This window comes from Fringilla coelebs (assembly GCF_963513975.1).
Source record: "Fringilla coelebs genome assembly, chromosome: 6".
In the NCBI taxonomy this organism is placed as follows: domain Eukaryota; kingdom Metazoa; phylum Chordata; class Aves; order Passeriformes; family Fringillidae; genus Fringilla; species Fringilla coelebs.
Genome location: NC_140034.1, coordinates 7,641,321 through 7,668,725, shown reverse-complemented (window position 1 = coordinate 7,668,725; position 27,405 = coordinate 7,641,321). Strand labels below are relative to the sequence as shown.

General features: G+C 43.0%; 1 protein-coding gene across 1 annotated transcript in view; it reads right to left on the bottom strand.

Annotated features, from left to right (window-relative positions):
- The window catches only part of BRF1 (BRF1 general transcription factor IIIB subunit), a 171,673-nt gene that overhangs the window by 51,799 nt on the left and 92,469 nt on the right, over positions 1-27,405 (bottom strand). The window contains exons 8-11 of the mRNA XM_084207988.1: positions 21,953-22,079; positions 20,959-20,998; positions 20,777-20,869; positions 19,811-20,089 (exon numbers count right to left, since the gene is read on the bottom strand). Coding sequence (XP_084064114.1) covers positions 19,811-20,089; positions 20,777-20,869; positions 20,959-20,998; positions 21,953-22,079 — 539 coding nt within the window. The remainder of the gene's footprint in view (positions 1-19,810; positions 20,090-20,776; positions 20,870-20,958; positions 20,999-21,952; positions 22,080-27,405) is intronic.

Below are 27,405 nucleotides of genomic sequence, written 5' to 3'. Positions count from 1 at the left end.
CTCCATCCCCACCCAACAGCTCTGTAGCAAGTGGAGGAGGACAGGCACTTCAAGAGCTTTCCATCAAGGTATTGAATCAGCTACATTCATACTACCTAAAACCATCAATCATCCAGCCAGCTCCCCAAAAATTTAAAAATAAACTCCCCCCAAAGCCCTCCCTTTACAGCCTTCTAACATCTTTCCAACCAATTCCAGTAGACATGAGGGCTACAATCAGACACTGGGGATTAGGTTTGTAAACCTGTAGGATTATTTACTGTTCTTGTCATTACTAAATACCCACTAAATCATCTTTTAACACACCCTCTGCCCCTCTCCCTACCTCTGTGCAGCCATTTAAATGTATATACAGTGCACTATGGTGGGGATTTATTACAGAAGAATCATTCCACCCGATATATTTTAAACCCCACATTTTTAAAAAACAACCACGTGAAGAATATGTTTTTCTGTTTCTATTACAGGAGGCAGCACTATTTATTGCTCTGCCCAGATAAGAGGATTTCCTTACAGACAGAAATGGAGGCTGAACACTTCCCAGGAAATCCTCTAGAGCAGATATAATAGAAAGGCACTTGGTCCTCTGGTCCTATGCAGCAAATACATCCTCCACCACAACATTTCACAGCAAGGAGTTTAAACAAAGAACATTTCCACCTATTTGGCACAAAACCCGACACAAAGCACCCCCAGTATTCACGAAATACTCTGGGGCTAGAGCACAACAAAATCTAAAAAGAGTTGGGAGATGCATTTTCAGTGACAAAAATCCTTATGCAACAAACCAAACAACCTGAGCCTGGGGCAGCAGAAACACTGGAATTGATTGCTGCTCTCCAGGGAGGGATTAAATCCAATGGGAGCCACAGAAAGCTCCCACAGACCATCAGAGAGACCCAATGGGCAGAAATGCTTTAACATCTCAAATTGATGAGCGATGCCGGTGCCACTTCGGGGAGCTGCAACGAGTGCGAAGGGAAGGCGGTGGTTTGGAGTCAAAAAAAGCACTGCACAACCACACCAGGATATAATTGATTGGCTGATCAGAGGGGACACAAACCCATCTGGAGGGGGAGATAACTGATTTACCATGGGGAGTGAAGGGAGCAGTCATTAAGGGTGGGTACCCGGGAGGGGAGCGGCGCCGGGCGGACAAAGTGCCGCGGTGATCGCGCTGCAGGGACCAGGCAGGGAAGAGAAATGGATGTGAAAATGCAGCAGCAGCAGCAGCGCAGGATGAAGTACAAGGATCAATGGGTGTGCAAACGAACACACCACACATCAGGCCATGAGCAGAGTCTGCAGGGCCGTAAGAGCCGAGAACACAGCGAGTTTCACTAACACAGGGCAGGAGCCTCCCTCCAGAGCAGGCTGGGAGGTAATCCCGGCTGTTTTAAGCTGTTGCCAACCCCATTGCTCCAGGTAAAGCACCTCTTTGTGCAATCCCAACCTGCCCTGCCATGCTCCCATCCCACAGCAGGCACCCTGCAGCTGCAAAGGGCTCCAGTTCCCCCAGCTCACCTTCAGCAGCGCAATCATGTGCTGTCACAGAAGAAGTATTCCACAAAAACAAAACGTAAGGGCAGAGCAAAATTAATTGCACTTGCTGACGAAATAAGGTCACGAAACACAACGTGTATGCTCCTATTTAGGAGAAAATATTTTTTACTTTATTGTACCTGGAGCCACCTTGAAAATTACAGCCTACTCCTTCACAGTGCCAAATCACAGTGCCAGGATTTAGGTCTGGTTGTGTACGGAGCACACGAGGCCACGCACACAGCATAAAGATAAATGAAGTCTGTCACTTTATTGTTTCCTTCTGCCAAGGGAAGGTTAAGGGGTCCTCTCCAGCCAAAGCCAAGTTTCCAGCCTGCTAGCTCCTCAGAGAAAGCAAACACATCACACCACACAGAGCGAGGCCCCATCTTCCCAGAAACATTCATTCCAATGAGGATGGTGGGAAGCGCTGCCGGCTGGCACCGGGCTGCCCAGCGCTGCCAGGGCACACAGCCCTGCCTCTGCACGGTGCCCACGGCCAGCTCCTCACCCTGGCACCATAGGAAGTGTGGAGGCAAAGCCCAAAATGGTGCAAATGAAGGGCAAAGAGGGAAAAGGCACAATTTTAAAGAGGCATAATTAAAAAAAAAAAGAAATTCCACATACTCTGCTCTTGCAGCTGTGCAAGGTCAGCCTGTACAAAAGCTGGGATGTAGAAGCTCATCAGCTATTTCCTCACTCCTGTCTACTGAAAATAGGACTTTCTCACAAAGCAAAGCAGTGTAACAGCCAGGGCCAGGGCACTGCTTTGGGCTCATCTGCTGTAGGCAGAAGATTTTCCTACAACATTGGGCCTTAATGCAGCACAGAACTAGAAACCCATCCTTATTAAGTGCCTGCTTCCATTTCCCCACACTGAGACTCAAGCTGCAGATGCTCTGTCTGTCCTGCACAGCTGAGTGACACCCAACAGCCTTCCCCCATCAGCCACCTTCCTATGGTGGTCTCAGAACCATTACCCCGTCACAGGAATGGAATTTCAGATTTCTGTGCTTGATGATATATGGGAATAAATTATGAGAAAAGCTTTTTCCTGCAGTCAATCACTCTCACAGAACTTTTATTACATAGTGAACATATTTTTTATAAATTAAATTTCAATTTTGAAAAAAAAAAAACCTAACCACCAACCCTGCTGCTTTCCTGAGAGCACATCCATACTGAAGCAAATGCTATTGTTTCACCTCATAGTCCACAGAGGACTAACCAAACCACATCCTCATATTTTATATCCAGTTAGAGGTTATACCACTTGTCTAACAGACATGGAAACTTGTTAACTTAAACTTAATGCTTCAGAGAAACAGTAAATCTCTCCATTCTTTACAGAAATCCTCCCTGCAATATATATTTCTTCAAAGCAGGTAGTACAAAACCAGTCCAGCAATAAACAAAACCCTTCTGATTCTGAAGAATTTTCTTTGAAAAGGTAAGCTCATGTTCATTGAACTACATAGCAACATAAAAAGCCCTTAAGAAAAAAACCCTTTCAACCTCCCAAAATAAATACAGCTGAAAATTAGGCTTTTGAACAGAAGAACATCTTGACACTGTCCACAAAACCAGCAGCAGATGTTCTTCTTCTGGAATAACGTTCATGTTCCCCCAACACCTTTGGAAAACAATGAAAAAGAGCATGGTTTATGCAACCTACTTGTTGCAACCTGTCGTTCTGTTCTGAGCTTGCAACCCCGCTGCCATGACTGAGTGCTCAGAGACCAGCTGCTCTGAGCAGTACCAAGAGAGTTACCTTTTGCTGATGGAACCAATAACCAATAGTCAAACTGACCAAGACTCACCATGCAACCTAACTACAACAAATGACATTTTTCAATTTGAAATTGTAAGAGCTCCAAGGCACAGACACAAGTCTTCCCCAGCCTGTGATTTGTGCACCCAGCAGTGCCAAGGCTGACCACGGCACTAGTGCCTAAAGTGCCACACAGTCACACCTCAGCCCACATTCACACATCCACCTTCTCCTGCCTGAACAGTTATGGGCTTTAAACTTTTTAGAATGAAAACTATAAAGACAAATTTCCCCTACTTATTGTGCTTTTCCAGCCGATCACCAATTCCCTGCAGTATTTTCCTCCTTTGCCTTTTATGCTGTTCTTGGCATCTTTTCACCCCTTTTCCTTCCCCCAGCCTTCATTTTTTTTTGGTGCCTTCTGGCCCGTATTTTCTGCATTTTTAAAAAATCTGTGCAGGGGGATCCAAGAGTAACAGTTTATACAAAGGGAGAGACCAAGGAGAAGAACTGATCAGCATCTCAATCAGCTGCCCTCTCCAAACCCCACAAGGGCAGAGCGCTGCCGCTATCTCTGGCAGAGGGCGAGGACAGCCCAACACCCTGGGGAGCCGACAGCAAAATCAGCCAGGCTCAGATCCCACTCCAGCTCGCTTTCCCCATTCTGACAGACCACTATGTAAAACAGCAAGAGCACTTTAAACCCCAGCCAGCCACAAAGGGAACAGCTGGCTTCGTGTTTAAGTGCTGAAGCATCATTTCTGTAAGTCGCCAGGTCTTGCTGCGGGCGTTAAATGCTCTGCTGTCCGTCCCTGCAAGCCCAGGGTCCTTGGCTGGCCAGCACTCAGCCACCCCTGCATATGTTTTATTGAGTAGTAAATGCCCTCCTGTAACACCCCCCCCAAAATAAAACACAATGGTGAGCTCTGCACTACAGAGAACTTAAAAGCAAACCCTAGAATTTTGCTCGGACTATTATAGTTGGGTTTTTTTCCCCTTTTTTAATTGTGAATCAATTTCTGTTCCACCAGGAAAAAAATTTAAATGTATGCAGCCATATAAGTATAGAATATACACAAGCTGATCTAGTGGGTGGCAACCCAGCCCATGGGAGGGAGGCTGAACTACGTGATCTTTAAGGTCCCTTCCAAGACAAACTGCACCAAAGAGCTGCTCCAGGTCAAAAACAGCCTACCAAAATAACTTACCCACCAGAAAGTGAAATGAGTTGAACTTTCCACTTATAACTTGCATCTACTACCCCTTACCATCTCTTAGCAAAGGTGGGCTGATTTCTACCCCCTCCTTGGAGGTTCAGAGCTCATCTATGGTAAATCTTGTGACAAGCTCAGCACCAGCCACCAGAAGCCACCCAGACCACAGAAATGCTTCAGCAGAAAATTATTAGCATTAAGGCAGCATCAAAACATAGAGTATGAAATTATATACCCAAGTCTTTATTTAGAGGAAAAAAATCAATTTGTGGCCTGGCCATTTACCACACTATCCAGGAGGGCTGAATGGTGAGAAGCTGTTAACTGAAAGAAAATTATTAGGTAAAAAATTTCTCATTTTGTTACCCAGCTTCTTCCTTCCTTCATTGCTAATGAGAAATAGCAAGCAGGGAATTACAGAGATGGGGAGAGGAAAGAGAAGATAAAAATTTATTCTTATTATTAAATAGAACAGACAAGAGCAGAAGCTCCCCTATCAAAAGCAAGGCAGGAATATGGCCCACAGGAAATCCTCTGAGGTGGATGGGGGCTGGACTCAGAACAGGTACCAGGCAGAGTTCCAGGTCGCCAGGACCATCAGAGACATGGAGCAGAGAGAAAGGACACGTAAGATCCTGACTGGTTTGGTGATCAGGATCATCAGTCGGGGTTCACAAACATGGAAGTAGGAGATACTTGGTTTGAATTCTTAAAAGGGGGCAGCTACAGAAATGCAGATCTGTGGTGAGAGCATCAGCCATTATGCAGCAGAGACCTGCAGCCAGCACAGTATTTTAAAATAAGAAGTACAGCAGTTGCACTGTTTCTTCTTAGATGAAGTGCTGTCTTTTTGTCTCTGACCATGCCTAATGGCTGAGAAACACGTAGGTGATAAAGTATTTCTCTGTCTTGCTCTGGACCAAACAGAGCTCTTGTAGGAGCCCTTCCCCAGGGATCAAAGCAGTTTTGTGTCCATTCAGGCAACTATATACATGAAGCATATAAGGATGGCTGCAATCCATTTAGGCATTGCCTGCATGGCTCCAGGTGCCACTGGAGCACAGGAAGGTCCCTCTGTCACCTGCAACAGCTCAGCTCCTGCAGGAACTCCTGGGGAGGACGGGCATGGGCTCTGTCCCCCACCACCTCCTCCGCCTCTCCCCTACATTTTAGTCACTGCAATGAACCTTTTCCCCAGAGCATAGTAGACAGAGAAGGATTTTAACATTTTGCCTGCAGCAGCTCTGAGGCCTTGGCATTTGGACAGACGGATCCATAAGCACAGCACAATTAGCATGTGTACTCCATATGCTTGAGGTCCATCCATTACAGCGCTGCAATGCCCTCTGACACCGCAACTCTCCAAGAGGAGAAAGTTGTGGAGAAGTTCCTGGAGAATAATTTGTCTTATCATCCAGGAACAGTGGAAAAAGGCACTTTTGTGCACAGGAGGTTTTGGTGGAGCTGGAGAAATAACCTTTTCCCAACAAAGCCCAGCAGCATGATTCACCTATAAAGCACGGAGCCGGTTTCAAAGCCAGCCTTTCAAGCTAATGGCTATCAGAAAGGCCAGCCATCTGCTTGTGCAACCTGTCCTTATGATTAATCTCAACATCTGACTTGTATATAAAGTTTATATACTAACAGGACTATACTTCATATGTCATTTTAGCTAGGTTCTGCATTGCTGATTACAGTTTCTCCTCAATCTGGCCATCCTCTCCAGGTTACAGGCACACAAAGGACCCTGCTTAAATGTTGATTAGATGCACAGCAAAGCAAAGACTTTGGAAAGATTTTGCTAAGTCTCAAAAACTCAGTAAGCATTTCAAAGAGCTCACTGGAAAAGATAGGTCCCACATCCACATGTAACTAATTCTTTATTTAAATATGTTAGGCCTCTACTTAACACGGTGTTGCAGAGGCAGAAAGTAACAAATCATGTCTTGGTCTGGAAGGACCCGTGGCTCTTTCTGCCATGCAGCCATTTGACTGTACTGAATATGGCATAGTATCAGAGTTGTTCCTCTTTAATTAACTAAATAATGATACTTTCTGGAGCTCAGTCCAGGTCCTCTATAATACACTGTATTATAGCACCCATTAGCAGGAGCATGAGTACATGCCCACAGCCCACTGGGAGAGAGTGATGTGCTTTTCTTGTATGAGTTCATTTAAACACATTCAGCACCACAGGTAACTAATCCCTCTGAACCAGGAAAGTTTATTTTGAATTAATGAAATCAGAGTTGTCTTCTGAAAATAAGTTCTGGATAACATTTTACTATTTCATTACAAAATCCCACCAGATCACTCTTTCAAATTCAGATCTACTATCCTCTTCTATGGAATAGACATTTATTTATATATTATTTCTTTTATTTCTTTAGGTAAGAATAGATGGATTGTTCCTCATGCTAGTTTTAACTAGGCAAATTCTTTCCACAGCAAACTTTAGCATCATGAACTGTGCAGTGAAATACGCCCAGGATAATGAGCTGACAGAAGGGACCGGTGAGGGAAGAGCTTGCAAGATGCATAGACAAAAGCCCTGTCTCCTGAAGGAGTAAGATTTTAAATCTTGCTAGCAAGATAAAGCAGAGAATACTAAAGTCCAGACAAAACACTCCCATGCAATTCCCTTCACGCCATCAAAACCAACATAAAAATCATTAAATGCTAAAATAAAGCCAAGCAAAGGAACATTTCTGTCAGCAACTGCCAACTGAAATGAATGACCCGGGTTGAAAGCGTTTGCTGACGTAGCTGCAAGTTGCCACAAAGGCTTGAGGGCTGTGGCAGCAAACTGGTTTGTGGAGCAGCTCCAACCAGGGACCCAGGGGATGGAGCTGGAGCTTTGCCACTCAAGGGCTTTTTGGGAGCAGGACCACCTGCACCCCTCCCTCCAACCCAGGAGTAACAGCCCCAACATCAGGCCAAGTCACTATTTCAGGCAGTGATGGGAAAGATCCCAGGAATTCTGGCCTTTGGTCAGAAGAGGTTTGCAGGTGGACGACAGCACCCTACAGCTCTGACCTGACAGGCACCGGTGGGGCTGTGCCAGGACCGCGGTACCCCGGCATCACCCGGGGAAATCCAGCAGAGGAGCACCCAGAGCTGAGCCAGAGGCTGCAGAGGCACGGATCCCGACATCTGCAGCCACTAAAGTTTAATTTTCAAGGTGTTTCTCAGCTGCTACCAAGAGACAATTTCATCACTGCAGTGACACTGCAATCAACCGGCTTGGCTGACAGAAATGACACAATTGCTGGCCATAAAAACTTATAGAATATGTTATTCTGCATTTTGCCCAAAAGGAGGGGACAGATTTGAACAATATAAGTCATCTAAATCACAGCCTTAATTGTGCTGGCACTTAAAAAAAAAAAAAGGAAACAAAAACAACAATTTCAGGCTTTTGTGTTAATTTTAGATGTTACATTTTCCTTCACATTGTAGTAAAATCAAGATTAGAAATCTTTGGATGCAGCAAAGAAAATGAGGAAACTTGCCAATTTTTGAAGAATCAACAATTAATATTATAGCAATTAATTCAGAAGAGTAACTACATGATATTGTAGGGTTCTCTGTCTGTTCTATCCAAGTGATTGCTTAAAAAAAAAATTTCAGCAACAAAATGAAGTAAAAAATGTTCTGTTTATTTTTTTCCTAAATTACCAGCATTGCAAACTCATGCTGGTATTTGGAAGTTAGTCTGAGCTCTCCTAGTTATACATCCTTATTATCATAAAGATTCCACAATTGGAAATTACTTTTCGTGACACTTAAGCCAAAAAGAAAATAGCTCTATTGCATCTGCAGAACCAAAAGTAGTAAATTGTAATAAACATTCAAGTTTGTCAGTGGCTCTGCAAACCAATCTGTTCAGCACGAAGGTGCCATTTTTACACAGTTGCTTTATTACTACATAATTATTGATGGATCAGCCAAGTGCTCTCTCAAGGAAGACCAATCTTAAAAACGAGCTTGTTAAAAATTTAAGTGTAAACCCTGGGATAGAAACTAGCAGTTAGGTTTCATCTGATATAAACTTTTAAAGAGGAAAAAGAAAATAAATTGGAGGGACAATTTTGAAAAATGCTACGTTTGAGGCCGGCATGAAATTGAAGCAGACAAGAAACTTTAATGTGATAGAAAGAAAGAATTGGGGACATCTGTACTGAGAATAAGCTGTAAGAAGCAAGAGGAATTATCAATCTAGTGATGTGCCAGCTCTCTGCATTTCAATTGCTTCACAGGCCATACCATAAAAATTGTTTGCAATGAAAGAAGTATGAAGCATCCCTAGATTTTATTGCTCCCAGTGATATTTCCCCCCATTTATGTGTGTACACCAGTTGCAGCCTTTCAAGTACAACACTGTTCCATATTAGTACCTGTTTAAATTACCTGCCCACAAACATCGTTCAGTGCTCAAAATGCCTCACTATTACATTTTCTGTTTCAGTCAAAGTACTTCAAGAGTTTCTATCAAGCTTTCAAAGGCAAGGAAGTTTCATGCAGGTTTTCTAAAAGTCAAGCTAAAGCTATAAACTTTGAATTTAAAAGGAGGCTTTTTCAGGAGAGCATACATTTTTGAATTCCCTCCCCACCTTGTTAAACCAAACTTCTTCACTGCTCAATGCAGCTTCAATGCTGCATTTCAGGAGCTGAACTTCCCAGCATCAACCTTACTCTCTTAAAAGACCCTGAATGTAAAGTGACCTTGGGCAAGACCATACCCGAAATTGCCAATTCCAAGTCACTGATAGACTTTAAAATTTTTCCAGCACTGGAACCTCAGCACAGGCACAAATGCCACACTCAGCCTCCAAAATGCACGTTCTTTGCTGCTGCAAAGACATGCTCTGAAATGCTCCTCCAGCCCCAGCTGAACTGGGGGAGCTGGTCCTTCCCCCCTGACTCAGCCCTGTTCCCCTTCCTTCTGCTGCCCCCCACTTTACACTGCACCTGCCAAGGTGTCATTCCCTAACACACATCCATCAAAATAACCCTGCTATTAAAAAACCTGCACAAACCTGTGACATTTTTGACAGAGCTGGGTGAGGGAGGCAACCACACATGCACTGATGCCAGGAAATAGGAGGGGGATGAGTTACTGAGGCAAGGCACTTCTTAACCTCAACCAACAGCACCCACAACATCCCAACAAATCTGCTCTGTCTTACACTGGAGGCCAAATTTAAACAGTGCAGTATAAAACAGGGAAAAAGAACTTGGGACAGGAGCTTGGAGGTAGTCTTGCAGCAGCTACCAAGCCATGAGACAGAAAAGAAGTGCTCCCACAAGAGCAAAAAACTCTGGGTTGAAGTGAGAAGAGAGACTTCATGGAAAAGCAACTTCTCACTGAAGTGTGTTTTATTTAATGGAAGCCACTGCCAGAATATAATTCTGACACAAGTGACATCATTTCATGTTGATAAGATGCTGCTGCATTTCAATACTTGACTTCAGTGGTAGCGTGGATTTGCATTTTTCACTTTTAGCTGGAAATTATTAAGAACCATTAAGCATAACTCCCCAAATCAGCCATGTGCCCTGATCCCATGCTAATGTTAAGAATCACAGAGCACCATCTTACCTCCTTCCCATCTGTGAGCATATAACTAAATCAAACCTGGCATGCAAGCAGTGAATTTGCAGAAAAATGGTACCTGTCTGCCCCCTGCACAGCTGTTTACTTCTGGCTTCTGTGCTTATACCTCTCCCAAGAGCCCTGTTCCTTGCTCCAAATTTCTTTCCAGGTACTACTCAACAGCATTATTTACTCACTCTTATTTCATATTCATTCCCTTATTCCTGCCACACAGTTGCAGATACCCAGGTCTTTCGTAACATTCTTATGTGTTCATGTATGTTTCAATATGAGAGCAGAGCTTTACCTTAAAACTTCTAACTTCAAAAATAAAGTATCTTCTGCTTCCTTCCAGCAAAACTTGGCTGCAGAAACTCCCTAGAGGCAATTGTTTGCAATTTTCCCTTAATTTGCAGCTACCCCTCCCTTGGCAGCCTGCCAGCATCTCCTCCTCTGACTGCTTGGGACATTGGCCCAACACAGTCCACCCAACTCGAGATAAAAGATCACAATTTTTGCTATTAATAACCAACCCAAAGTTGTTCTTATCTGCCCACTTCTTTAGCTCTGCACCACTGTAATTAATGAACACCCAAAACTCTACCCATAATTTTTCAGCCCTGCTGAATGCATTCTGGTGAGTGCCTACGAAATAAAATTAAATTGAAAAGCTCAAGACTACAGCAGCCTCATGTTGACAGGTCACTCTGATTCCAGGTCAAAGCAGATTCTGTATTTGGCTGCTTTGATTATAATTGCTTGCAGGATAAAAAATAAATAGCAATTATCTCATTGTCACACAAGGAAAAAAGACCTAATAAATGAACCAATCCTAAAGTAACATTGAAAAACAAATTATTTCAAAAGCAATCAGGAGAACTAAAATTCAGTTTCCAGGATTGTTTTTAATTGCCAACAGTGTCAACATTAATATTCTTCCTATTGGATAATAAATCCCTTTCAGTTATGAAAGCATTTAGCAAACTAAAAATGTCAAGCTACAATTATACAAGGCTAAACTCAGGGCTGTTTTCATCCCGAGTCCACAGTGCCACAGCTGAAATCCCTAATTACAAGGGTCATCTACCCAAGTCACAGTCCAGCCCATGCATCCTGCCTGCTGTGACAGTCCCACAGATTTAAGACCAACAAACAAAACAGATGAAGTGTTTAAGGGTGTGATGAAGTTAATCCTTAAGAGGATATAGGAATTAGTTTTTCAAACTAAATTCAAAGCTACTGAACAAAAGCAAAACAACACAACTGCTGCACAAAACCATTAAAACCTTGCAGAAGCAGCACTCCATTTAAAGGGTTTACTTTGGTGGATTTTCAGTTTCCAGGTACCGCCTTTACCAGCTGAACCTGTACCACGAGAAAATAAAGCACTAAATGGAGGATTATTTTAGCTTTTTCAGACAAACCCAAGTGGTCAGGATCCACCACAGCACTGCACAAAGATTTATTACCCACGGTGTTAAACCCAAAGTAGCTAAGCCTTGCAAATCTCCCAGTGCTGTATTTCCCTCCTCCAAGGCCACGTTTTGTGGCTCCTTGACCGGGGTTAATAAGTCTTTATTCTCAATAACAACTGGGACCGTGGAGACTCCCTGAACTGAACCCACTCCTGACATTTCAGATGCTGTGATGAATTGCCTGGATAACATCCCCCTCAGCAGTCAGCTTTCCCTGCAAACTTACTGTCCTTTCTGTAGCCTCCGCACATTTCGCTTTCCAGAGCTCTCTAAAGAAAAATTTTGGTTACCACTTGAGTCTTTTAATGACTTTTCTTCCTTTTTGGCACAAAGGGGCTACCCACCAAATAACTGCGAGTATTACTGGGCTGCAGCTCTGGCAGGTGCAGGAAAGGATCAAATAATTCTTATTTGAGAGTTCTTTTAGCCAGGTTTTCTGAGTGCCTGCAGGTGTCTGAGTCAACACCACCCAACATCACCTCCCCAGGCTTGTTTTAGTCTGCAGTCTATGGGGCTGAGGGTGGTAAAACACTGGAACAGATTGCCCTGGAAAGGGTGGTGGATGTCCCATGCCTGGAAACATCCATGGTCAGGTTGGACGGGACTCTGAGCAACCTGATCTTGTTGAAGATGTCCCTGCTCATGGCAGGAGGCCTGGACTAGATGACCTTTAAAGATCCTCTCCAACCCAAACCACTCTGTAACTTTATGATTCTATTTTAACCAAGGTTTAAGAGCAGGATAGTGATTCTTTAGATGGTTACACTTCCACAAATTCCTTGAAAACTGACCCCCAGAAAGAAGGGAGAAATTATAAATGCCCCTGAAAGTATCTCCCATGCAGAGAACCAGTATCTTTTCAGGTGCTTGGGAGTGCAGAGAGGAGAGAACCTTGAAAAGAAGCCCCAAGAGAAGGAAAACCTTAGACTGGCACCTACAATTGCTAAGGTGCGTAAGTCAAACACAGAACACATCCCTCCCTCAGTATTTGGGGAACAACTGTTTATGCAATTCAGTTTTTAGGTACAGAAAAAGGTCAATTTCTAAAGATCTAGCTGAGCTTTTCCTCCCCACCTGCCCAGTTCTGTGCTCCTTAATCCTAAACCTAGAGCAGCTGACAGCAGACCTGGACTTCCCATCAACACAATGGAAAACAATGGATAAAAAAACCTGCTGGGGCTGGCTGCTTCTCCTTGCTCCACTAAAAAGCAGGAGCAGTGCCACAGCACACACATGTCACTTATCTCACACAGAATGACACCACAGAGCCCCTTTCCCACACGTCCAACCTCTCCAAGCCAGACACAGCCCTGCTGCCACCTCCTCCTCCAGAGAGCCCAGGGCCAGCAGCCAGCTGAAGCAGCCAGAGGAAAAAGCAGCTTTTTGCCCTTTTTTCCCCTCCAGGAAGGGAGGATGAGGCCTTGAGAGGCTGGTTGGACTCATCAAAGAGCAATGCAAGGCTTTTACACTACTCAAACTGAAAATAAAGCTCATTTTCCACCATGCTTTTATTAGAGAAATTCAAGACAGAAAAGACACTGCAGTCACAACACAGCAGGCAAAATACCAAAAAACAAAAAATAAAAACTCTAAAAAAACTCTAAGCCTGGAAGATCTTTCAGGATTTTAATATCCCCCACTCCAGACCAGAATTTTATCAAACCAACAATCCAGAAAACAGGAAGGCAGAAAGGCAAGAAGGAAAGAGAAAGAGGGAAGGAAAGAGAGAAAGAGGGAAAGCGGAAGGGAAAGGGGAAGGGAAAGGGAAAAGGGGAAAGGGGAAAGGGGAAGGGGAAAAAGGGAAGGAAAAGGGAAAGGAAAAGGGGAAAAGGGGAAAAGGGGAAAAGGGGAAAAGGGGAAAAGGGGAAAAGGGGAAAAGGGGAAGGGAAGGAAGCCTCTGCTCTAAAACAGATGGGGTAGGAGGGGGTAACAGGACAGCCAGGCTGGTCAGCCAGGTGCTAAGGGCCTTTATTCACGGACAACAGAGCCAAGTAAGGTTTAACAGATGGGTCTTCTTCACTTGGCTCAGGAAGCTGAACCCAAATTTTCAGTATCTTTTCCTTACTCCAGCACCCATTACTTGAGGGCACTTCTTTTTGACCAAGACTTCTGATAAAAATGATACAAATTTTCCTATAGGGAGTGTTTGCATTGACAACCAAATCCTTTGGAAAATTCCTAAAACAGCCACAAATGCTATAAAAATGTATTCACATGATCCAGCTTATGCTTTCACTCAAATTTATCCCCTTGATGGCTCTAACAAACTGCAGGTCTCTCTCCAAAACCCCCATCTAAATTTGTTTAAAAATCCTTCAGCCAAACTCTATGACTAGTTTTCATCCCTTAACCTTTCTAGTTACTCAAGGCATGAATATGGAATGAATTTATGGCATTCCTATCCCTTAATGAAATGCAAAGATCCTGCAGGAAAAAGCACGCACATAGATTCTGGAGTGAGACATGCACACACAGTACATTTGAGTACAGTGTGAGTGACACACATAGCCAAGTAAGAAAATCCTGTCATCTGTAATTCACACCCAAGACTCCAGGTATCAAAAAACTGCACTCAAAGCAGCTGGTGGTCTTGCATTACCGGGCTGGCTGCAGCAAGCTCTTCACATCTCATTAACAGCATAATGAAGGCTCAATCAGGGATACAGACTATCAAGACTGCCAAGCACAGGCACAGAGACCAGAGGAGAAAGATCAGCTTGTACCAAGGTTTTTATTGTTTAGATCTTGGAATTGGGAAAGAGCTAGTCCTGCCACAGAAAATATTTTCCAGCGAGCAAACGGCACACGGAGATAAAGATCAAACCCTTGAAGAGCTTGGAAGGCTGTGCACAAGGAAGGTGGCACCAAGCAGGTCATGCACAGGGCTCATTTCCACAGGTGGGGCATAAAACCACTGAAGCAATGGGGGTGCTGAAGCCTGAGGCCAGAAGAGCAATCAGGATGGGGACATGCACGCTTGCACTGATGACCAAGTGTCCCTTCAGTATGCAACACAATTAGCACTAAACTCAGCAGCTTTATTTCTCATGTATGCAGCAATTATTTGTAGTAGGCTTTCCTAATGTTCTCTCTACTGATTATATCATAGAATCAAAGAATAACAGGTTGGAAGAGATATTAAGGATCATCTGGGCCAACTTTCCATAGTCTACACAAGATGGCCCAGCACTCTGTCCAGGAAAATCTTATCAGTGTCCTATTTTGGAGTATCCATCCCTTCCCTGGGGAGATTAACCCAAAGGATGATCTCACCATGAAAAAAATTTCTCATCTGTCCAATCAAAATCTCACCCATTACCCCTTGTCTTTTCCATTTGACTCCTTGCACAAAATGAATCTCCATCCTCTCTGTAGCCACCCTTTAAATACTGGAACATGGTGATAAGCCTCCCCTAACACATCTGTTCTCAAGATTGAACAAAGACAGATCTTTTTGTACATAACATGTACATTCATATATTTCCAGACAGTGGGAAATGATGCGTTCAGACAAAATCCAAGGAAGAAAGGATGCTGGAAGAAGAAATCAGTACAAAGAGGGATCCAACACCCAACCACTGATGGAGCAACAACAGCACCAGCAGTGAGCCTGCTGCTCACCATCCTGCAATCCATGCTGGGATCCCAGGTGGGGTCAACAACTCTCCTTGGCACCTGCCTGCACCTCAAACATCCTTCCATGGCAGCTCAGACCCTGCCAGAAATGTCACATTTCTGCAATCTCCCCTGCCCATGGTGCTGCTGGCACTGGTCACCTGCTGCTTCAGAAAAAGGAGGAGGATAGAACACACATGTATTCTTCTTGCTGGGTAAGGGAGCTGAATCTGCTCACAGAAGGACTGGTGAAACCCCAAGGCCAGGATGAAATATGAGGTGGGAGCTGGCAGCTGCAGGGGATGAAATGCAGAAGACAAGAGTCAGACCCAGGAGGATGAGCCCATCCCCACCTCCTATCCAATCACCTTTAGCCATTTTTCACATCCTCCTTGAGTAAGAAGCCGAACAGACTGGCACAGAGGGACAAGGACCTGATCAATGAGCACTGCCTGCACGGGGCCTTTAACACCCACAGAAATCAATGGCAAAATCTTTCAACCTCAGCCCTGCCAGATCATGCTTGCAGCAGTAACGGAGGCGTAAACACGAGGAGCAATAAATGAGCAAACTGCTAATTGTGAAGCTTTCCCATGTCTTCCCTGTGAAGCAGGAGTGAGTGCAGGGTGCCTGAGCAGGCACAAGATGGTACTTGCACAGAGATTGCTCACTGCTACAGCTGCTTGCTTTCATGGGGACGTGCAGGAGCACGTTACCACCCACCGCACACACGTTACTTGAAATTACTGCCCTGAATGACTGCATGTGAATTTTGACTCAAAACAAAATCTAAATCAGGCCTCAAACCTTACCTAGATTATGAAGGGGAAGTTATATAAAGTCATTTGGTAATTTACACCCTGTATTTTACCTTTGTTTCTGCTATTATCAGATCTTCCCCACTTTTTTCTTCTTGTGGCAAGAGATGAACTGGCAGTGTACAGCCCAGTGTGGGAAGGACAAGGTGACAGCCAGCAAACAGCAAAATGACAGAAACACCAAGAAAGATGATAAAATATTTGAAATTGTATAAAAGACACATAAAATAAATTGCAGAGGGAAATTTCACACCAAAGGATGTTATTTTTTGAGAACAAACTCCATGATATTGACTGTGATAGTCTCCTAAAAGAAATGGTGCACTTTTTTGGAGGAACTGAGAATCAGAAAGAGCATGTAGAGTGTGGAGAGGATGCTGGGATGCTGCATGGCCAGGAATATGGACAGACTGATGTACCTGGTCTCCATCTCAGAAACTGTGATCTCACCATAAAGCACTTTTATCGTGAAGAATAAGAGAGAAATAGTTTGCAAAGACTCAAACAGTTTTCAGCTTAAAGTCTCAGCAAATTAATACACTTTGTAGGAAAAAACAGCCAAATGCAGTGTTTATTCTAAGCACTTTACTGCCTCAGACTCATTAACCTGGTACCTTACATGCTGTCTTTGTAATGCAAATTTGTTAAAATACTGTGCTTTTCATAAAACATTCACACAGACAAGCTCATACTGCACAAATACCAATTGTAAGTGGAGCAAAAATACACTTACTTTTCCCTAATATTTCAGCTCTGCACCTAAGTCTTATCCACATAAGCAGTTGGTGAGAAACCTGCTGCTGCCACTGCAGCACAAAGGTGGAAGATTTCCCAAAGCAGCTGATGTAGGCAATTATAAACTGAATTACCACATGCCAAAGCCAAATGAAAAGACTTTGTAGAAGGTACCTGCAGCAGAGGTTTTTTGAGGAAGAGTGATCATTACAGAGAGAAGAGACACCCTGCACTTAAGGGGACCAAACATTGCACATACTGAGCCTGTTTGCTGAGCTGCTCTTTAGGAGCCACCTGCCCTGTCTGCAGAACATCACCACAAGAGTTGGCTGGGCACCCTCACCATGCAGCACCAGGCATGCTGCTTCCAACTGCTGAACTGGCTGGACAGGATTCACCCATCCAATAACACAGGGACTCCAGCAGGAGATACAAAACCATCTCCATAAGGTCTCCAGCCAGCCTGACCCACACAGTGGGAGATGACTCAGGGCTGCAGAGGGCTAAGGGAAGGAAAAGTTCCTGATTCACAACTTACACAGCTGTGGGGAAGGACCAAAACATCACCTTCAGGGTTCAGGGCTATGACAGCACTCCCCTCCTCCAGTGGACTTAGATCTTGGAACATGAACTACCACAGCAAAGCCATGGCCAGCTGCAATTCACAATATAAACTGCGCTAAACCAAATTCAAATACAGGAAATTTGTGAGCTTTTCCTCCTCCTTCCACACTTACCAACTACTTTTGTTTCAAGACAATCTATAACTGTGCTATCTCAATTTAAACTCTGAGCAACTGCTCTCATTCTGTATTTAGTTTTGAAAACCGTCATTTCTTTTTCAGGCCTGAAAAAGGGCCCCCAAACCTTGAAAATGTCAAAGTTGGTCTGACAGAAGAAAATACTACCTTCTCAGACTTCCCAGAGCTATGAGGCAGAACTCAACAACATTGCCTGAGGTGCCAGAATCTTCTACACTGGTTTTCATCAGGTTCAAAGCTATGACACAAAGGTAACCAGTGTGAGGCATCTTAACAAAAGGTTTTCTTTATTCTGCATAATAACATGCCAACTGCAAGCCAGGTGTACCTCCCAACCTGTCTGCTGGATCTGGTTCCCACTCACCCAAAACACAAGGTTGCATTACTGCTCCTGAGCACAGATGACTTCCCAAAGGAAACCAGGTCCTCAGGGGGATGATGCACACATCACTGGGATGCACCCACACCACACAGGCACCACATGGCAAGGGCCTGGAGACTGGGAACTGCACCCAGATCGACTGCCCTGCAGTACAGGCATAACTAAATTGGACCTGACACAAAACTTCTAAATTGTTAAAATAAATTAGCAGAGTCACAAAACCAAAACGAAACAAAACAACAAAGAAATCCACCCAAAACTCCCTCAAACACCCTCCTCAGCACCCAAAGGAAAACTCCAAATCCAACAAAGATTGGGGCAGGATCTATAATCAAAATGAAAACAAAACAGTAATTTTGCATATGTGCTTCATAACATGTTAAGAAAACAAAGTACTTGTTCAAACACCTGCAGTGATTTCTCAGATGCAGAAGAAGAGAGTGAACATACTGAAACCTGCTTGGTTTCGAAATTCAGTTCATTTGGCACATCCTCCACTTCTGCAAGAAAACAAACAGCAAAGGCAGACAAGCCATGGCATGAGCAGCCCTGCACTCTCCTGCCCACCTGCCTGCAGCCCAACTCAGAGGAACCTCCCTGCCTACGCCAGCTTAGCTTCATCTCTACACTCAGTCCTCAGCCTGCACATTAAAATGGTCAATAGCAATGCCAGCTGAGAAATGTCCATCACTGAGAACTCCTTTTTACAGGTCACTGGCCAACCAGACAACAACAGCTTCTAGCCATGACTGACCTCTCTGCAACACGAACTGCTGATTTCCAGGAGAGAGACAAGCCATGAGCCATCCGTTTTCTTAATCATAATTAAAACAAAACCAAAGCCACTCAGCTGTTTCTGTATGAATTTGTTTGTACAAAATAAAAACGTGCAATCATCCTGCTATGTTTCTGAGACTGAACACTAACGTAATAAGAATGTGAATGTGCTCAGTTCATCTACTGTTGAACAGAAATCAGCATCACAACAGTTTGGATAACAAAATGTTCTGCTGCACAGACCTCCAAGTAAGCTGACAAAACAGATTCAGATGGGTGTGTCTTATGATGGAAAAATTAACTGTGATAAAGAATAAAATGCCCCTTAGATATGTTGTTTTCAGAGTCATTAAGATGCAAAAGGAATTTTAAAAAAAAATGCTGTCTCCCTAAAGCTCGAGCACATGTAAGAAAAAGCAAACAAACCTGCCTGGATGACTGACTGTTTGCAACACTGGCTCTGGCAAAACTGGCTTCTTTAGTTGATCAGTCCTGCTCCCACTGTGCTATACAGAGCTGTATGATGCAAATAGATCTGTGGGTTTTAAGAAAAATGGAGCAAAACCAGCACAATACACACTGAAGTTCATATCAAAGAAAAAAGCATAACATCAGTTATTTCCTCTTGCAAACATTTTAAATGTTTGCCATTTGCAGAGATTCTCAATCAGAGACAGACTGCATCATGTTTGACTCCAGTAAAATGTCTCCTGAGAAAGTCTGCCTTGATCTAAGATTCTCATACTTGGGTTTTAATTTCCAGTCATATTTACAGGAATCTGCTTCCTCCAATTTCCTAATTGAGAGTGCATGGCTTGAAATATGCCCATCAGCTATCATATGGCTGCCAAATCAACTATCAACCAAGAGATACACATTCTCAGGCTTCAGAAAATAATTAGGCACCCCAGATTTTCCTGCAGCTTCCAGAAGAGCAGATGTCAACAACCACATCAACAACCAAGGCCACTGGTCCCATCCAGCCTCGCAGCTCCTGCACCACGACATCTCAGCAATTCACAGCATTGCTACCACAGTAACCAACAAGATACATGGAAATGACCCAACGAACCCACAGCTGGCTGCCTGTGTCCAGTTTCTGCTCTGAGCTGAACTCTACTCACCAGGCTCTTGGTCCTTTGTGGATATGCACTCTTTGATGGACTCTGTTATGCCAAGACTAGCAGCAGTGGGCAGTGGGCCAAGCAAGGATTCCAGTGCAGGGGGTCTTACAAGAGTTTCACTTCCATTTCTGCATTCTCCATCTTCATTTCTTTTACCTCTATCCTTCTCATTAAGTTCATCATAAAAGTCCTTGTTTAAGTGATTAGCAGCTGCTTCTAGCTCCTCATCTTCTGCCTCCTCCTCTCCAAAAATGCTAGAGGCATTATCTTCTATAGAATCTGTAAGGGGAAGAAACCCAACAGATCATTGCATACCATCTGTTACAGAAACTAAATAAATAGAGAGGCGCTCACTTAAAGAATAAAAATCTTTAGAGGAAATCTGTAAACTAAATACACAATATTTTACTTCAGTGTATGAATACATGGAGTTTCCAGATGCTCTTCAAATTCATTACCTTCACTATTAAAATGTATGTTTGTGACTACAGTCACCATTTAAAATAGAAGCATCATCTTATCATATTAGGTAAAAGGGCTTTGTGAGAGAAGTCAGCTATTTCCGGGTATAATGACAAATTAAAAATAGCCAGTTAAACCAGCACAAAGCCCTTCCATATGGGAAGTCAACTGGGGAATTTGGCGACAGAAGGCTCTAGATACAGGTCCACTGCACTTTCAGTGATAAAAAGAAACATTCTCAGGTGCCAGTGCCAAGCTTATACTGCACCAGGAAAGAAAAACAACTGAAATCATTAATGAACTATCCCTGCAATGAACAATGTGGTTGTTTTGAAGACTGATTTATGAACCACCTATTTGGCAGAAAGAACCCCAACATAAGAGATCTTGTACTATGCAGGCATATATATATGAACACATTTATCACCATAACATTCATTCACTCCAGACTGCCAGATCTGAGCTCAATACTATTTAAGGAGTCCTAAGACTTTATAGACTTACCATCTTTAGTGAAATTTGCAAATACGCCTTTTGCTTTTGGTCTGCTGTTTTCTAATTCACTCTCTATTTCATCTTGGTAGCTCGATATTTCTCCTGTGGTGTTGAAATAAAAATAAAACTCAGCGATCATCGATGCAATATTGAAGAAATGAGTGATATGTTACACTAAACACAACTCATACCTTCAAAATCCTCCAGCTTTTTTGATAATGCCTTTTCAAGCTGAAATGACAATAGACAAACATGAAATTACTGAAAAAATATGCACAATTTTAAACTGTTTGTGAGCTGTACATAGAGACAGAGAATGGCAGGGTATTTCAAAAGCATAAGCAGGTTTTGAATCACCACTGAAATTACTTTGTAGTGTCAGACAGGCATGACAGACAGGTCTCAAAACACTGACCAATTTCAAAATGTTATCTCCCTCATCTTTATACTTCAAAAAGAGCCTCCAGTCTGGCAAGCTGTAAATAAAAGGCCTCATTCTGCAGCAGTCAGACCCTGTGACTGTGCCTGTAGATGTGAGAGGTGCAAGGACAGTGCTGAGACAGGAGTGCCCACACCAGAGCAAACTGGTGACGGCAGAGTGAAGCTCTGACCTACAGCACCTGGCTGGTTCAGGAGAACATCACTAAGACCCCTGCAGACCTTAAATGACAGCACAGTTACAGCAAGCAAAAACCCTAACAAACCAATAATATAAGAATTTATAGGGCAGCAGTAAAATCTTCTCCTCTGCTGCCAGTTTTAGTTCATGATTTGTAAAGAAATTAAGCCACATGAGAACTAATCTCTGTGAAGTGGGTGTTGTACCACACAAACCCACCAGCAGTCTCATTAAAGTAAATGGGTTTTCATATTTATTTTAAAAAAGTTCCCTGTAATGGCACTTCTGTTAACCACAGGTATCACCTTAAAAACAGTGCATGGTTTCTAATCCCATGACATTTTTAACTGGGAAACTATTCCTTTGCCAATAAACCTAAAACTATCTTTAGTTAATGGGTATCATATGCACTAATTCTCATCCCTGTCTCAAGAACCTCAAAATAAATGTACTAAATCTTACCAAGGGCTGGTCAGTTAGGATTTAGCATTAACTAAATTCAAAAGGGAATGCACAGAGGGAGGAGAGAGGAAAGAACCACAGAGAGCATCCAATTCAGAATTTACCTGCTGTATCTTCAATTTTTTTTGACCAGCTGTAAACGAAGGAGGATCACATTCTTCCTCCAAGTCAATCTTCATAAACTCATCTATGGTCAGCTGACTGGTTGGTGTATCTTGAAACTCTGTCAACCTACCAAAGCACACAGCACATGACCAAAACATCTATGAGAACTCCTTTGAAAGCAACAAAATTTGCAAACTGCCAAGCTATGGAATAAACATGTCACCCTTAGCAGCTCTGGCTCAAACACAGACTACATTAAAACTGAAGTGCTACTAATTGTTTCATCTGCTACAAAAAAAGTATCTTTTCATATCCCAAATTAGCTTTTGATTTATTAGAGTATGTAGCATACTTTTTTTTGATGAACAAAGACTGAACAGAAATACTGCAGCCCCTACAATCAATTAAGTATAGACAAAACTAAGACAAGAAGCACAGCTCATTCCTCCCTTCTTGGTGCTTTTCTTATCAACAGCAACAACAAAATGGATTCACCAAATAAAATATCTGTCATCCTGGTTTAGGAGTTTCTCAAAAATCTTGCTGATATGTCATCATGATTAATTTACACAAAGCAAACGTTAAAGTAACATCCCTTCAGCAGGCTGGAAGAGGGACAAAAATAATCTTCTCAGGACACACAGAAGCAGTGGTAAAATAAATTGATCATTTGCACATCACACAGATTAAATAGATGGATGAACATAATTTGACAATAATAAACTTTGGATTTGTTTAATGTTTGCATTTTTAAAGTTCCTACCTATGTGAGAGGTTGGACAGGCTCCATGGGGAATTGCCATGAAAGCAGATGAATCTTTCACAGGAATTCAATCTTAAATAAGACCACGTGGTCATAACTTAATCCACAAATACCAGCATTTTATACAGGTGGCTGAGAATAAGCACATCCATTTTACAGATGGAGAAAATGAGACAAAAGGTTAAGTACAAAGCCAGGTCAGGAAACGTCTGGCAGAATGCTTCTCTGACAGAAAGTGCCCTTTTAATAATATCAACATTTTCCATGGGAAAATGGCAATGATGGGTCTGCAGCTGCTTCACTGGAATATTCCCATCTTTCAGAGGAAGCAGAGCTGACAACAGCTTCCATCTGCAAAGCTAGGGAACTAAAAATGGTGATTCAGTGCTCTCAGCATAGGACCTTTCTGCATTTCTCTCCCCCTAAAAGCAGTTGTGGTTTTCTCCTCAGTTCTCTCCTCTACCTCTGGCTGCAATAAAAGTCTCTCTGAAGAGGGAATTTTCTCTAGGACAGAAATTCAGTTTCTGGCCAACACCAGGGTCAAAGCCAGGAGCACGGGGCCACACTCTCCTACCATATCCTCTTCAGTCTCTGTGTTTCTTCCTTTATAAAGTGAGGAGCAAGACAAGACAGCCCATAAGGAGGGGTGTAGGTAGGCTGCAACTGCAGGACATTTTGCCTGGAGACATCCCACTCCTGGAGCAGGGACCAGAGGCCACAGGCAGCATCTCATGTCAGGAAATGCAAAGAGAGAGCCAGGCACCTCTGTGTGACTCCAACAGCAAGCAAGACACAAAGCCCATGCATGGCTATGCCAGCCAGTTAGTGCTGCTGAGGAGAAGAAAGCCTCTGAAAACTAGACTTGCTTTTGGAATTCAAGCATCTCCACAAAGCCCCAAATTAGCCATGTACTTAAGAGTGACTGACAGCCCAAACCCTTCCCTCAGAGTACCAGGGACCAGCTCCCTCCTCCTCTCTTTCAGATCAAATTGGAAAGGAGAGGAGGATGCTGTTGGCAGCAGCAGCACCCAGCTTTTAATTAAAAGACTAGAAATCTTTCTTGGCGTTAACGGGCTTCCAGCATGCATTACCCACCTTCCAGGAGGGAGCCACATCTCTCAGGTTAGAGGGAAAACCTGGCTAGAGCACTATTATTATTATTATTATTATTTAAATTCAGGATTCACTTAATGCTAAACCCATGTTTCATTTGAGGAGCATGGATCTTCCCAGTCACAATCATTAAAGAACAGCCATCCATCTCTCCACGAATGAATCATGTACTCACAGGCAGCTCCACTTCAGCAAGACTCTTCCTCCCAACCAGCCTGACCTTATTAAAATACTACTCTCCTCCCAGTGTTAAAAGCCAAGGTGCACTTTGGCAAAAACACACAGTTTATTTATCCAACACTTGCTCTGAGTCTGAGATGAGCTGCCAGGGCCCCACCAAAGCAGCACCACCCCTGTGCGTGCCGAGCAGCCAGGAAAACACTAGGAGCAAAACCCCTGAAGCCAGGCTGGGGACAAGATGACCTTGCTGGGTGTCAGCACCTAACCCTGCAGACACCTCAAGCTCTGTCTGTCCCTCTCCTGCCCCGTGTCACCTGACTCATGTCACGTACCCTGCGCCCATCAGACGTCAGCCCTGCGGTGAGACAGCGAGCCGGCACCAGCTCCAGCCCAGCTCCCACCCAAGGCAGGATGGGTCTCTCCCAACACCTTCAGTGTGGCTGCACTAGGACAGGGCAGAGTTACATGGTGGTTACTGCCAAGGAGCTCAAACCCACAGCACAGCATGGCTCAGCCATCTGATCAGCCACCAGCCCCCAGTCCCACAGCCCTGCCCTCCCTCCTTTCCTCAGCCCTGATCCAAGCCAAGCGGGGCAGGGCTGACCACCCCAGGAGGAGGGCTGCCAGCATCACAGCTTAAGCACAGGCTGGTGGTGATGCAGATTTAGAGCAGAATGTTATTTTTTCACTTCTCTCAAGTCCTGCCCCCACGGTTCTAACCCTTCTCCCAAAATGAGGAACCATCCTTGATGGTCAGGATCCCAGCTTGAGCATCATCTCCGTGGGAGAGCAAGCAGCACACTCAACATTTTCTCCTTTAACTTGATATAAATAAATACCTGTGTTTGCCAACCACTCGCCTGCCTCAACATTTTACATTGGCTGATAGCCTGTCTACATATTTTTAAACATTCTTTAATTTTATCCACTGTTTGGACACATGCCACCAAGGCAACAAACTGATGCTGCAGCAGTCTGCACCACATGAAACAAAGCAACATTAGTTTGGCAGTTAAGAAAAACTGACACAACCTTAATTATAAACACAATAATTTCAGGGGCAAGGGAGTGGCTTCATGGAAAAAAAAAAAATAGCTACAGGCTATTTTTTAAGTTCCACATAAAAATGCTATCCAAGTTCATTTTTCACTTTTGTTAACCTAAAAAAATCTAATAAGAGTTGCCACTTTAAGTTATGCACAGACAGAGGGAAAATAAACAGATATACAAATTAAAATATTATTTCCTTGGCACAAATTCAAAAAGCCTTTAAAAACTGAAATTTGGCAGACAAGGATTTTCTATTTATAGTCAAAGCAGAGGCAACCACTAAAGCTCAGGCTAAGATTCAACTTCCAGTATAAACCGTCCCTCTTACAGTTTCTCACAGCAAACTCTTTCAAGAAAATTCCTTTGGGAGAAAAGTCTTTCCAAAACCTAGTGTCATCTGCCTCTAACCCCAACCCTTTTTTACAAAGAAAAAATTCCACAGTTGCTGTTTCATCCATTTACAGACAAAACCACACCTCTGCTTCTGATAAGGCACTTTTGTGCACAAACCACTAAACCGATTCTATTCACAGTTAATTTAACTCCCAATATGGGAAAATGGGTCAATCATTTTGAAGTTACATGCAATGTCCTTTTTACTTTGTTTTGTTCCAGGGATACCCTCCAGTGGAGTCTCTTCAGAATCCAGTCTGCAGTGACAGAAAAAACAGACTCACGTGTGCAGCTAAGGGCTCAGGTTTAGTGTTTAATTCTGCAGCAGTGGGGTGCAGAAGAACACAAAAGAACACAAAAGAACAAGGACTTCTGGACTCCAACTCACAAATCCTTCAGGAGCCCAAGTTCAAAGCCCAAGAGGGACTTCTAAGCAGAGACTATTCAGGAACAGCCACAGCGTCCTTCTGCCTACAGACAATCAGCATCGAGCTCTAGAAAGCAGGCAGCATGAGCAGAACTATCTCCATACAGAAGGGCAAACAAATTACAGCTGCAGAGAGAGCTGTTTTGTTAAAGAGGGAATGTGGGGTTTAGCCTGAGCCATCAGCCTTTAAGTTACCTGTTGTGAGAGGTCTTTTTAAAGTATTTAAAGTATTTTATCAATGGATTAGAAAAATAATAAACTGAATATGCCACACTGTTAGCAGAAATATATGAAAAAGAACCTTTACTGCAGGATAAACTGGTGCTAGCAACTAAACTCCCCTGAGTTTTCCCAAATTAACAATATAATTAAAACCATAAGTAATAACTTAGATGATATCTATATAATCTTAACTGTCGTATCAACTACAAACATTCTAGAAATAGATCAGCTGATTTGACACCTCAGACAATTCCAGACTCTGGAAAAGTAAGGGATACACTTTTGTGTCTTAGTGAAGAACCAGAATATTGCAGAACACCCCCACTGTTTTAATTTAACCCTCATCAGTGCCTCCTGCCACTCCAAACCTCACAGCAGAGAAGCTCAGAATTCACACTGATGTTCAAACCATCATTATTTCTATACAGATCTAACAGCCTGTTGCATCATCCTTCTCTCCTAATTATTTTCCAAGCCATACAATGTTCACACATGAACTATATATTGAAGTATGTAAACACATACCCTAAAAGTGATAATATAGAACACATATCTGAAATAGTTATTAAATGTTTCCTCTGTGACATAACAAAAAGTTTTCCAGCAGCCACCAGTAAGTAAATAAATAGAAGAGTAACTTCCTGATATGTAAGCATTGTACATATATAAAACTTTACATGCATTTGCAGTAATATAAAAGGTAGTTTTAAGCCTGTATGAATGAGTATCTCATTACTAAAGGTAAGGACAAAATCAGAGGTGATCCAGTTGCTGTCGTTTTATAACTTAGAACTTATCACCCAAGCTGTGCTAAATTATTTCGTCTGTTCCCAGCCAAATGCAACTGCTGAAGAGAAATATTCTCTCTTTGCACAACTTCCAACAATAATACACATAACCTCTTCTTGCAATGGACTAAGAGCATAGACACAGTCATTTACTTCCAATTAATAGGTGACTGATAATTTATGGAGCTCATTTGCTGGCAACTCTCTGATGTTTCTCTAAGTATTAAGAACAGGTACCTCTAAAGATTGTACTAAATAAAGAACCCTTTAGAATTAGTTCCTGTTACTTGCTCACACCAACACAGAGATTTAAAACTGTCCCAAATTCATTAGCATAAATTTTAAAGCTCTCATTCTACAAATGCTTAGACACAGAGTTAACTTGCATTAACACTTTGGGCCCACTATCAGCCCCTGGTCAGTCTAAACCACCAGAAATTTTTTGTTCTTTTTTCCCCTCTGATTCAAATGCTCACACCGTGCTAATGAAACAAAATGTGTTAGCATTCCTTAAAA